We start from the raw sequence: 12,492 nt of genomic DNA on the forward strand, positions 1-12,492 counted from the left end.
TAAAATATATATATATCTTCCAAAATTTATGATTTTAGTATTATTGTTTTCATTTTTTGAACCACAAATTCATAGAAATCTAAATTTAATTTTGTTGGGAGTCAAATAAATTACAAGACAAAAATGTTTGGTTGCAATAAAACTGATAAAACTGATTCAAACTTCACGTATCAATAATCTAGAGATGAAAGTAATAAGAATTGATATTACTAAGCATTTTCTTTTCTCACCTTAGGATATAGCGTTAGGGATAACATATGGTCATAGTGAATCGCCTCGTTAATATTTTATGCGATCCAGATTATGATCACGTTTAATGACTCAATAAACAGTGATATTACACTAAGTTGTGTCTGAATAATAATAATAATAATAATTGGGTGCAACAGCATTAGGCATCTTTTTAAATAAAGCATTCGGCATCTTTTGGAACAGCATTCCTTATGCAATCAAGCATCCTTCTCTTAAGATATTATTGGAATTCCGTATCCAATCTAGAGTCATTCAATAGCAAAGTCTCATTTGCCCATTTGTCTCCAATATTTCGGTATTGCAATTCATGATAAAAGGTTGGCCTTAGATGACTACTTAGACCATCGGTCATTATAAAAACAAAATATTAAAAAGATATTTTAATTAATAAATTAATTATCACCGAATCTAGTTTTGTCCCACTTATTAAACATGTCATTTTATAAATCGATTATGGACACCTCCCGACAGCTCCACTGAAATAAAGACAAATTAATATATAAACAAAGGTTGGTGATCGGCAGAGATTTCAACTTTTAGTATAATATATAAACAAAGCTTCACATATATATCATATGTGTGAATTTGGTGGCAAGGCTCAACAACCGACCCTGTGCACACCTCTTGCTTGTATCATGTTCTATATAAAGGATGAAGTTTGATGTCAACTTGGAACCAATACATTGATATGATTTAGAATTAAAAATAATTTTAAATGATAAGTAAAATTAATTGATTTATTTTTAAATTCACATTTTTATTTTACTTTTTTATTTTCATTTGTCCTAATTATTTCTGGGATCCCCTTTACTACTCCACTACTTTTACTATTATTCAATCTCATTTATTCTAATTATAATTTATAAGGATAAATATATTAATTTAATAATTTAAAATATATTTTAAATTAATTTGATTAAACAATTTTAAGACTTAAAGAAAAAATTAAATAACAAATTTTAAGTTAACAACCTGAGTATAATTTAATTTAAAGTTAATTTAAATTATTAAATAATAAATATTGAATTTTATCAAACACCCTCTTCACTTTAAATTTAAATTATTAAATAATAAATATTGAATTTTATCAAACACCCTCTTCATCGGTCTCTCCACCAACATTTTTTAGTTATATCATACACTCTCATTGAACTATACTCTATAATTTATGAAGATTATAATAAATTAATTTAAAACACTAATTTAACAGGATGATTTAATTTAAACATCAATATCAACCATGGCCTTCAAGAAGATGCTTGGCTTACTTATGTGTGGATTTTTCTGCTATTGTTTTACCTAATGGTGAATCTCACAAGAAAGCAGTCTAACAGCTGAGGAACATGAGACCAAACCAACCAAATAAGTGAATTAACTTCAGGGAAATATCCTTTGCACAAATTTACCAAGCTACCACATCCAAACTCTAAAAAGCTTAGATCACATTCACATCTCAGACTGAAGGACATGGGTTCTCTATATAAGGGAAATAGGCTCAATGAATAATGTCTTTACGTGATCCTTAGTCTCACGGTCTTGAACACCATACCCGTCCCGATACAGATATATGCATTGAGACATCCTAGGAATGTCCATTGCCATTCCAATAAAAGTTTGGGAGAAGGGAGAATTCAGATTTCGCTCTTCATTCATCTTCTTCCATGTTTCATCAATCAAGAAGCCTATGTATTTGCGGGCATCGTCTTCAGAAGCACTAGTTTCATACATGTAACATTGTATGGATTTAGGAACATCTCCTCTTTTTAACTCATCCTGAGAAAAAAATATATGTATCAGTATTATTATTATTATTATTATTATTATTATTAAATGATGGATTGTTAGTATAGAAAATAAACTAAAGCAATCTCTAATAATTAGGCTGCATACAGATGATGTCCCAAGATCATCTGAAAGACGGAAAATCGTTGATGACCAACGGATTATATCGCGGAATCTCTCTAAGCATCCCAAGGCCTCCTCCGTCATTGGATTTGTGATGAAAAAATAGGCATGAACTAGTGTTAGTGGACCCGATATTGAAATCAAGGCATTGTTGATGTACTCCTGTAGAGATGGCATATAACCTTCGTGGTACCATTTCGCCTCAACGAAGTAGGATTTACTTAAATCTGCCCACTGAAGAATTAATCATATAATGAGCCAAAAGCATATCTTGCACAGGAAATTTCGTCAATTTGATTATAGAAAGATGACTGAATTTTTAATCTGAAATGTTACCGCTTTTCTGAGATATGAAACGATGTTGAGATCGTGTTCTTTAAGAACATCATAAGCGGTTTCATTAGTGAAGTTGTAGAGAGCAAGGAAACAGATCTTCATGTATTGTGGAAGTTGCTCCATTGCATTGGTATCCCATCTGACAGTGGAAACAAAACTAGCATCCCAACCTCTATTAAATTAAAAGGACAAGCAGTATACAGAAACCACCAACCTGTCAACAGCATCTGTAAAGAGCGCAAGTTCATCCAACGTCCCATAAACATCATAAATATCATCAATTGTTGTTATCAGCGAAATGAGTTTTGTCAACATTCTCCTGCAATATCCAAACTGAGGTTCAAATATAAATCCCACAGCCCAAAAGAAATTCTCCACCAATCTGTCCCTAGCAAAGCTCAATTTTTCTGGGAGGCGTGTGCTCCTCCACCACCTGCATTTGTAAGGCCCAAAAGAGGGGATATCCATATTAGAATTTGATAGTACTTTGTAGCTGCTAAACTATACATGAAAATGAGAATATGCTCACTCCTACATTGATGCATGTTTTAGATCCTCCTGGTATGTTGCTTGCACCATATTGTAATCCAGTTTAGCAAGCTCAAGTAAAATGGGATTCATGCCCTGGCTTCTCTCATATACATCTATGAACCATCTTGCCTCTAGCCTTAGCATTCTCCAGTGTAGCGGAAGCTCCATGGCATGGTTTATTATCGCAGTAAGATCATTTTGATCTACAGTCCGCTCAAGGTATTCTTCAAGAAAATTTCTTGTGAAATCTCTAGCCTCTTCTAGGATATTTTCACCTTCTACGGAAAGGTATGAAGCTTCATACAAGCATAGAATTCCCTTGATATCTTCATTAATCCATGGCTTAACAGTCCCCATCTTGTTTATGAAAATATGGAAAACATCTGCAACATTCAATATGACAATAATTATGCTGAAGTATAAATATGTCGCACAGAATTTATAAAATCCCAAAAATCGTGTGCTTTTTATGCTATTCTCATTAGGCAACTAATTGATCTAGTGCTTCCTGTATATGCTGTTTTACCTGGTAGATCGTGTACCTCTTTCCACTGCCTGAAAAAATTATTAAAACGGTAGTGAAGACTAAATTTAAACCTAGGACTCGGTAGGGTCTAATACCTTGAGGAACATGGTAGCCATGCTGTCTTAGGAGTCTAAATTCAAGAGCTGTGGCATATAATTCTCCATTTTTCCATGTATCATTCCTATTGTGGTTGTTGTATATGCTATGCAATATTCTCTTTATTTCTTCCCCAAAGTGATAATGTATTCCAAGCCTTTGCAAGGAATCAATTAGCTCCAGTTGATGCAAAGGTTCCCCGACTTGGCCAAGCATTATCTTTACATCTCCCTTAAGCTTCTCCAATTGTCTTGTATATGTTTCTCCCTGCATATAAGACACTATATCCGTCAAAAAATCAAGTTGAGTCCATTAATGAACAATAGTACTAAAAGTTAGCACCTACCACATAATCACTCGTTAGTGACTGGATATAATCATGGTCCCAAATTGAAGGTTGGTAGCTTGCGGTTCGCCTCACAATCACAGCAGTTTGGCTACTTGTTTTAGCCCCACCCGTGCATTGGACTGGACCAGAAATGCAAACACCCTGCGATTTTCCGCGGCAGAAGCGGCTTGCAGGTTGCAGTCTTGTAAAAGTGAAAAAAGGGTTTGAAGAAAGCGTCAGAAGAGCCATAGGAGTGGGACAAGCTGGATCGATCACATTGCCAGCAGCTATATATAGAATTTGTGGTATGTGCTCCCATGTTTGCTGTAAGATTAAGCAATAGTATTATGTCAAATTTGCAATAATGCTAGTGAGATTTTTTCCAAGCTGAATCTTCGTGAGATCGTGTAAAGTATACCCAGCTTGTCGGCCTTTAGATAATAGTCTCAAAGCATCTTGTATTGATGGGGTCATAACTATCTTCTCATAGAATAAAATATTCAAAAAGAGTTTTATTATTAGGTTTGTTTACAAAAGTTTTGAAAAACAGTTTTTTAATATTTTAAAAATAAAAGCATGTTTGGAGATTTAAAACGTTTTTAACTTATTTTTTGTGTTTTTAAATCTTTCTTAAAAATAACTTTTATATATAATTATTTATTTTTAATAATTCTTCATATTTATATAATTATTTTTAAAAAAAATTTCCTTAAAAACAACTGAATTAAAATATATTTCTAGAAAAAAAAAATTCCAAAGATAACGATACAAGCATTTTTTTGGGATTGAAGTTTAACGGCGTCTTAACATGACTTATTCCCAAGTGAATTTATTGATTTTTGATCATGGTGGAAAGAATGTGTATGATATTTGATTTGCTTTCACAAAATTATAGGAACGTTTTGTGCATGCTTCGACCTTTAAGATCCCCATAGTGAAGGGCGTGTGCTGGTACTTGATGTGACTCGTAAGAGCCTTTGTACTTTAGTTTTCAAATTGTATTTGAATTGAAAAGGGTTACCTTTATATATACATGGAACATGGGAATTGAGTTTCATATTCCTAATTTTGATTGCTCAATACAAGAAATTTGATTGCCTTCTTTCATTTAAAAAATTTATTGATAAAAACCATGTTTCCTTTTTAATTCTCTTTTGGATCTACATATTATTATTATTATTATTTTCAAACTTTATTTTTTAGCCTTCAAAATGTTGCTCCATGTCACCTCTTAAATTGCATGTTATATGTTCAAGGTATATGGCATATCACCTATCAAATTCAAAATTTTTTGAATTGAGAATTCACAATTTTGATGACCAATTTAGTAGTAATAATTTTCATTTACACGTCCTTTGCTTTAAGGTGAAACATTTTCATGCATTGTCATATATATAATAGTGAGACTTGAAATTAGTTTTTTGAATCTTTAATTTTTCCTAATTTCTTTTCAAAGTAAAATTTAACTAAAAAAATTTCCTATTTTAAAATATTTCTTTTCCATCCCCATGAAAAGTCTTCTAAAATTTGGTCGATTGTATACCAATTTTAGAAAAGTGATTTTTATTTAATTTTATTAGACAAGTTATATTACAAAATGATTTTAACTTTATTTTATTTCAAGAAAGTTCTTCAATTTTATAAAAAAAAAAAAAAAAGCTCTACATTTGATACAAATTATTTAATTTTTTAAAAAAAAATTATAAATTTATTATTTTAAGAAAAAGAATTTCAAAATTATATAAAGAAAACATTTTAACAAGAGAGATTTTATCCCTATTTTTGTTGAAAAGAGAATCTGAATTTTATTATTATTTTTATGAATATATATATATATATATATATATATATATATATTACTTTTATACAAAATATTATTTTTAAAAAAGGGCTTCCTATTTTCATTCAAAGGTTATACAACTTTATTAAAGAAAAAGGATTTTACCATTTTATTTAAAATGATTTTGTAATTTTAACTTAAATAGTATTTTTATGGCTTTGATTTAAAAAAAGTAGAAAAATACATGGGCCCACCCCTTGTGCCCTATGGCTTAATCAATTTCAATTTAATTAAAATCCCACTTAAATGCATTCACCTCTCATAGGAACTTAGGTAGTGTTTATTTTTTTTCTTTAAAATCTGAATAAACTTGAGTTTCACTTAAATCTAAAAAGAGTTGAATATCATTAAGTATTTATATCATTAGTTTTTATTTATTTATTAATGAGTGAATATTATTAAGTCTTAAATAGTTTGTCTTTATTCATTTCTAAATGTATAATAATATTTTTTTTCATGTTAAAAATACATATAAAATTAATCATCATATTTTTTTTAATTTAATTTGAAAACTAATCAATTGAAAAAAAAAAGAATAGTAAAACTTATTTCTAGATACTTCACAATATTATTTAGAAAATTGGTAATTCGATAATAATTAGAATTTCCAATTATAGTTGACTACTAAGAAAATATTAGAAGATTTTTTAATTCAACATTTGTTTCTATTTAAACTTTATTTAGATTTATGGATTTGTGAATTAAATGTGAGTTTTATCGTTGACATTAATTTCTTAATTTTTTTAATTGGAAAAATAGTATAAACTTCTAATTTTTTATTTTTCAAAATGACCTAAAATTGTTTATTCTAGTGGATATTTAGAAGAGTTTAAATTATGCCTTGAGGTTTTAATTGCAAAAATTCATTAAAATATGATATTGAGCCCTTTAATAGAAAAAACATTTTAGTATATGATAAAGTACTATAAAAGGTATTTTTGAGCAATAAGGACTTCTCAAAGCATTACAACGCAAAAAAAAAAAAAAATAGAGAGCTATATGGATGAAAAGAATTAGAAGTAAGAGCAGTAAATACTATTCATTTAAGTTTAACTCTTGAAATAAAGTATAGCACTTTAGGTTAAGAGTAACAAGATGATTAAGACTCGATTTGCACCTAAAAGTACTTATTGGCACAAGGATAGATGTAATTGCAAAAGGAATGAAGCTATGAACAAGAAAAAGATAATTTTTCAAGTCAAGTTTTATGAGAATTTGAACTTGACATATGTTTATTCTTATGAAATATGAAGGGTTGAGAGTATGACAAATTCTTGAAGCTTTTTCCAATTGCATCATAAGTTCGCATAGAGATGTTAGAGTTAGTTATTTTCTATATTAAAATTATTATCTTTCTTTTTAGGAGTATGGATGAATTAGTATTTTCCTTTTTATTTTCTTTGATTGTAAACCTATTTAAATCCAATTTGTGTTATACTTATTTTTCAAGTAATCCTAATAAGAACCCTAGATTTTTTTTTTCTCCCTTTGTTTATGATTCTTTCTAATATTCTCACAATTGGTAATTTAATTAATTCAATAATATCAATAAAGCTACTTAAAGTCACCTTTATCTTGGAGATACACTGAAATGATCTAATCCTCCTCTAATATCACACTCAAATTAACCTAAGCATGATTAGAACAAGTTCTCTTTTCTTAAGGTAGCGATAAGGATAACATATAGTCATAGTGAATCGCCTTACCAATATTTTATGTTAAGTAATCATACCTAGACCCCTATCCATATTTTGGTAACGTTGAATAACTCAATAAATAATGATATTACTCTTAATTGTGTGGTAGCATGCTCCCAATATAAAATCTTCTTATGGTATGTACCTGGCATGGCTTTCACTAAAGCAGCTTTTGAAACAGTATTCCATGTGCCATCAAGCATCTTTCTATTAAAATATTATTGGAATTCCGCTTCTACAGTATTCCATGGAATCCAGTACAACCCAAACAATCATCTACAGCTCGCTCTTGCTAAGTTCTCCTCAATGGCTCTTTTCACGCTTTCTTCAACCCCCTGTTCTCAGGAATACTATACTGCCAACTAGAAGGGATTTTTGGCTAGGAAAATCCTTTAGTAGCAAGGCTGCTCATCCGGTACAAAGCATAGTTGTCAACAGAGCTTCTTATGAAACCACTGTACGGAGAACTGCAAATTATCAAGCCCCCATTTGGGACTACGACTATGTCCAGTCACTAAGAAGTGATTATAGGGTAGCTATTCATTATTCTTAGCAATGTTTGTAGTCGTTTTTTTAGCTTGATGTTGCATATCAATGTGTTGTTATATGTGCAGGGAGAAACATGCATAGGAAGATTCGATCAACTAAAGAGGGAGGTGAAAATGATGCTGGGAAAGGTGGAGAAGCCTTTGGATCAACTTGAGCTGATCGATCTCTTGCAAAGACTTGGAATATCTTACCAGTTCGAAGATGAAATCAAGAGACTGTTGAACAGCATATACTGCAATCATAACATTGATGACAAGTGGAAGAAAGAGAATTTGCATGCCACAGCTCTTGAATTTAGAATTCTAAGACAAAATGGGTATAGCATTCCTCAAGGTATATCAGTAATATCTTCATTTTTGGTACAGAAAGATGAAGTACTGCATCCTAAGGCATTTTAGAGATCTTAACTAATTATTTGCTAGCAGTAAACGTCTTTATTTGACTTTGTCTCTATGAAAGCTAAAAAATGAGCATTTTTATTGCAGATGTTTTTAGTAGTTTCAAGGATGAGATGGGGGGCTTTAAGGCATGCCTTTCTGAAGATATCCAGGGAATTCTGTGTTTGTATGAAGCTTCCTACCTTTCCATAGAAGGTGAAAGTATCTTAGAAGAAGCTAGGGACTTCACAAAAAAACATCTTGAAGCATGTCTACAGCAAAATATAGACGAAAATCTTGCCATACTGGTGAGCAATGCTTTGGAACTTCCACTGCATTGGAGAATGCTAAGGTTAGAGGCAAGGTGGTTCAGAGATGCATTTGAGAGAACACAGGACATGAACCCCATCTTGCTTGAGTTTGCAAAATTAGATTACAGTATGGTGCAAGCAAAGCACCAGGAGGATCTAAAGTATGCGTCCAGGCAAGAGCAAATGTGCATATTTGTAGGGACCTCTCCCCCTAACGACACGTGACACACAGTTCTATCCGGATCAGTTCCATCCGGATTCCCCCAAGAGGACATGTGGCGTGCTTCTCCTATCCGGACTCCTTGAAATAGAAGCACACGACACTCGCAAAGCATCACATCCGTACCGCCGCCATTTCTCATCCGGCTACCTTTCATATTCTATCCGGATATGTTTGTCCGGATCATCGACTAAACTAAACATGCCTTACTACGTCATTCTAACATCCTGTCACAATTCACATTCCGACGCCTGCAGAGTGAAAAGACAGAAGTGACGGCAAGTCACTTCCCACGATCTCTGACAGCCGCCCGTAGGGTGAGGATGTCCTTGCCATCACCTAGTGGCATCATGGTAAACCAAAAAGCCTTCCATCATTTATGGAGGAGAGAGAGCTTCTGATGCTATATATATGAACCTTCGCACAAAGAGGAAGGTAAGCTGGCTATACCTAGTAAAAGGCCAACTATGCCAACTAATTTTATCTTTCTTTCCATGGCTGACAAAACCATCGGAGGGTGTGTCCGGACACCCTGTTCGGACGCCTTTTGCAGGGACAATTGAGTCAAGAACCTATATTGGTTGAGAATCGCGCGTTCATCCATTTGACAACTACGTGGATCGCCAGGGATGCAGGGCCTCAACATTGGCGCCGTCTGTGGGAACTTTTTCGTTGATTCAGTCACCGGCAAAGATGGCCACGCCTTCCAGAAGCCATTCATCTGCTAGAGGAGAGGAAGATAATTTTGAATGGCGCGAAGCCATCGAAAAAAGACAGTTAGCAAGCGAGCGACAACTACAAGCTCTCATCCAAGAAACGACGAGATTAAGAGAGGAAAACGCAATATTACGCATTCAGGCATCATCGACGGGGCCTCCCTGTCGTCAGCATTCAAGAGGTCAAGTAGCCAACTCAAGGCCTCATCCAGAATCGATTTACCCCGGAACAGCGGGGGTAATCCCTGAAATGCGCAACGCTAGGCCGCATGAGCCACACACACCCATGCCTTGAGCTCCTCGTGAGGAAAGCTCCGACTCCACTCGTTTCTCATCTAAGAGACAACGTGACAGAAGATCCCAGTTGTCGGGCGCGATGCGTGCGAGACTGGGTCCCCAGGAGCCTGGCAGGCCCAAGCCGCCGATAGCCACCACATGGGGAGTGCACCATGATCCTACGGTCACCCCCATACCATAGAACGTTCTCTTGCACCGTGACCCGTTGGTCACCTCCATGGTGCAGAACGTTCCCCCGTACCAGGCGGTACGATCAATTGAGAGAAATCCCCCAAATGAGCCACCCATGGGCTCCATCAGCAAAAGGCTGGATGACATGCTCTCCACGCCTTTCTGTTCTCATATCATTCATTACGAGCCCCCAAGGGGATTCCTCGTACCAAAATTCTCCACATACGATGGGTCCAGCGACCCCTTCGACCATATCATGCATTATCGACAGCTCATGACTCTCGATATTGGCAACGACCCGCTACTGTGCAAAGTATTCCCCGCCAGCTTACAAGGGCAGGCTCTCTCATGGTTTCATCGCCTACCTTCCAACTCTGTTGATAATTTCAGAGACTTATCGGAAGCCTTCGTAGGACAATACTTATGCTCCGCTCGACATAAGAAGAATATCAGCACCTTGCAAAACATAAAAATGAAGGATAATGAATCCTTGAGGGAATTCGTGAAGCGATTTGGCCAGGCTGTTCTACAAGTGGAGGCTTGCAGCATGGACGCTGTCCTACAGATCTTCAAGCGAAGCATCTGTCCATGCACTCCATTTTTTGAGTCACTAGCTAAGAAGCCTCCGATGACGATGGACGACTTGTTTCGACGTGCAAACAAATACTTAATGCTTGAAGACGACGTACGGGCAGCCACCCAGCAAGTGTTGGTTGCCGGACAGCCGTCCAAGGATAGTATAGAAAGAAGTGCCAAACTTCCGGACAGGCCAAGGCCATCCGACCGAAGGCAAGAAGGGCCAAGTCGCCCGGAAATGCCACCCCTCACACCTCTTTTCATAACTTATGAGAAGCTTCTCCCTATGATCCAAGGCATGTCCGATTTCAGGTGGCCTAGACCCCTCGAATCAGACCCATCCAGAAGGGATCATAACAAAAAATACGCCTACCACAAAGAGCATGGCCACACCACGGAGACATGCAGAAGCCTCTAGTATTTGGTGGAAAAGCTTATAAAGGCGGGACACCTGAGGCAATACCTCCGCTCAGACGCCGGAGGTAGAGGCGCTTCCCAGAACCACAACTCTAGAACCCCTACGATTCCAGCCGCCCCCAAAGCTGTCATAAACTACATCAATGGAGGCCCATTGGATGAGGAGCTCAACTCCAAACGAAAAAGACAGAAATTGTTACGAGAAGCAATGGTGCGTGAGCGTGTCAACTCCATCCGGCCTGGGATAACCGAAGGGGGCCCTCGCCCCATAGACGGGACAATCACTTTTCCACGAGTAGACCCCACACGGATATTATGTCCGCACCGTGATGCCCTCATTCTATCCTTGGGGATGGACAAATTCGACATAAGACGCATCTTAATTGACCCAGGCAGCTCAGCCGATCTGGTACAAGCATCGGTCATAAGCCACATGGGACACAACTTAGTTGGTCTCGAAAACCCTGGAAGAATCCTGTCCGGATTCAATGGGGCATCAACTATTTCCTTGGGAGATATTGTGCTGCCAGTCCAAGCTGGCCCAGTCACTCTCAACGTTCAGTTTTTGGTGGTACAAGATTTATCACCCTTCAACGTTATCTTGGGCCGCACATGGCTGCACTGCATGAAAGCCATCCCCAATACATATCATCAGATGGTAAGCTTTCTTACCGAGGATGGGCAAATCAACCTATACGGCAGCCAGCTAGCCGCTCGCCAATGCTACCAAATAGCAAGAGAAGCAAGGACCAGTCAGGAGAATGAACCCCTCCCTGAGTCCACCCACGCACTTGATCAATAGCAATCACTGTGTCCAGCGGACAAAGATCCCCCGGTAGCGGATCCCTTGCAAACAATTCAAATTTCGGAGGAACGTACTCACTCCACATACGTCAGTTCCCTTTTAACGCCGGAAGAGACCTAGAACATTCAAAACGCCATCCGACAAAACCATGACGTTTTCGCATGGGCGCATTCTGATATGAAGGGAATTCACCCCTCTATAGCCTTTCATAAACTTAACATCTTGCCAACAGCAAAACCTATCCGGCAGAGGGTTAGACGTTTTCACCCGAACAGGCAAAAAATCATTCGGAATGAGATTGACAAGTTGCTGGAAGCCGGATTCATCAAAGAAGTGGAATATCTGGACTGGTTGGCAAATGTAGTAGTGGTACCCAAAAAAGAGGGCAAATGGCGGGTATGTGTCGACTACACCAACCTCAATAAAGCATGTCCAAAAGAAAGTTTCCATTTGCCACGAATAGATCAAATTGTGGATTCCACTACTGGGCAAGTGATGCTTTCCTTCCTGGACGCTTTCTCCGGATATCACCAAATCCCCAT

The 12,492-nt window shown here is 36.3% G+C and overlaps 4 protein-coding genes across 4 annotated transcripts; 3 read left to right on the forward strand and 1 right to left on the reverse strand.

The window, feature by feature from the left end:
• Positions 1 to 1,515: 1,515 nt before the first annotated feature.
• LOC117929082 ((-)-alpha-terpineol synthase-like) lies at positions 1,516 to 4,223 on the reverse strand. The gene is made up of 7 exons (XM_034849283.1): positions 3,993 to 4,223; positions 3,646 to 3,913; positions 3,029 to 3,407; positions 2,708 to 2,926; positions 2,494 to 2,632; positions 2,143 to 2,391; positions 1,516 to 2,025 (listed from the first exon to the last, which is right to left on the reverse strand). Exons 1-7 carry the CDS (start codon positions 4,221 to 4,223, stop codon positions 1,729 to 1,731), a joined length of 1,782 nt encoding a protein of 593 aa, XP_034705174.1. The 3' UTR covers positions 1,516 to 1,728.
• Positions 4,224 to 7,758: 3,535 nt separating this feature from the next.
• Positions 7,759 to 8,973, forward strand: LOC117928208 ((-)-alpha-terpineol synthase-like). The gene is made up of 3 exons (XM_034848128.1): positions 7,759 to 8,043; positions 8,126 to 8,393; positions 8,546 to 8,973. The coding sequence occupies exons 1-3, from the start codon at positions 7,759 to 7,761 to the stop codon at positions 8,971 to 8,973; spliced, it is 981 nt and encodes a 326-aa protein (XP_034704019.1).
• Positions 8,974 to 10,267: 1,294 nt separating this feature from the next.
• Positions 10,268 to 11,146, forward strand: LOC117928209. The gene has a single exon (XM_034848129.1). The coding sequence runs from the start codon at positions 10,268 to 10,270 to the stop codon at positions 11,144 to 11,146; it is 879 nt and encodes a 292-aa protein (XP_034704020.1).
• A 207-nt stretch (positions 11,147 to 11,353) lies between these two features.
• Positions 11,354 to 11,947, forward strand: LOC117928210. Its single transcript, XM_034848130.1, has one exon. It carries the CDS (start codon positions 11,354 to 11,356, stop codon positions 11,945 to 11,947), a length of 594 nt encoding a protein of 197 aa, XP_034704021.1.
• The last annotated feature ends 545 nt before the right edge of the window (positions 11,948 to 12,492 follow it).

This window comes from Vitis riparia, chromosome 13 (assembly GCF_004353265.1).
Source record: "Vitis riparia cultivar Riparia Gloire de Montpellier isolate 1030 chromosome 13, EGFV_Vit.rip_1.0, whole genome shotgun sequence".
NCBI lineage: Eukaryota > Viridiplantae > Streptophyta > Magnoliopsida > Vitales > Vitaceae > Vitis > Vitis riparia.

Coding starts and splice junctions, on each gene's coding strand:
- LOC117929082 (XM_034849283.1), bottom strand. CDS start 4,223: ATGGCTCTTCTGACGCTTTCTTCAAACCCTTTTTTCACTTTTACAAGA. Junction 2,633..2,707: donor TTTACAGATGCTGTTGACAG/GTTGGTGGTTTC, acceptor TTCCACTGTCAG/ATGGGATACCAATGCAATGG. Junction 2,026..2,142: donor ATGATCTTGGGACATCATCT/GTATGCAGCCTA, acceptor TTTTTTTCTCAG/GATGAGTTAAAAAGAGGAGA.
- LOC117928208 (XM_034848128.1), top strand. CDS start 7,759: ATGGAATCCAGTACAACCCAAACAATCATCTACAGCTCGCTCTTGCTA. Junction 8,044..8,125: donor CACTAAGAAGTGATTATAGG/GTAGCTATTCAT, acceptor TTATATGTGCAG/GGAGAAACATGCATAGGAAG. Junction 8,394..8,545: donor TGGGTATAGCATTCCTCAAG/GTATATCAGTAA, acceptor TTTTTATTGCAG/ATGTTTTTAGTAGTTTCAAG.
- LOC117928209 (XM_034848129.1), top strand. CDS start 10,268: ATGGGCTCCATCAGCAAAAGGCTGGATGACATGCTCTCCACGCCTTTC.
- LOC117928210 (XM_034848130.1), top strand. CDS start 11,354: ATGGTGCGTGAGCGTGTCAACTCCATCCGGCCTGGGATAACCGAAGGG.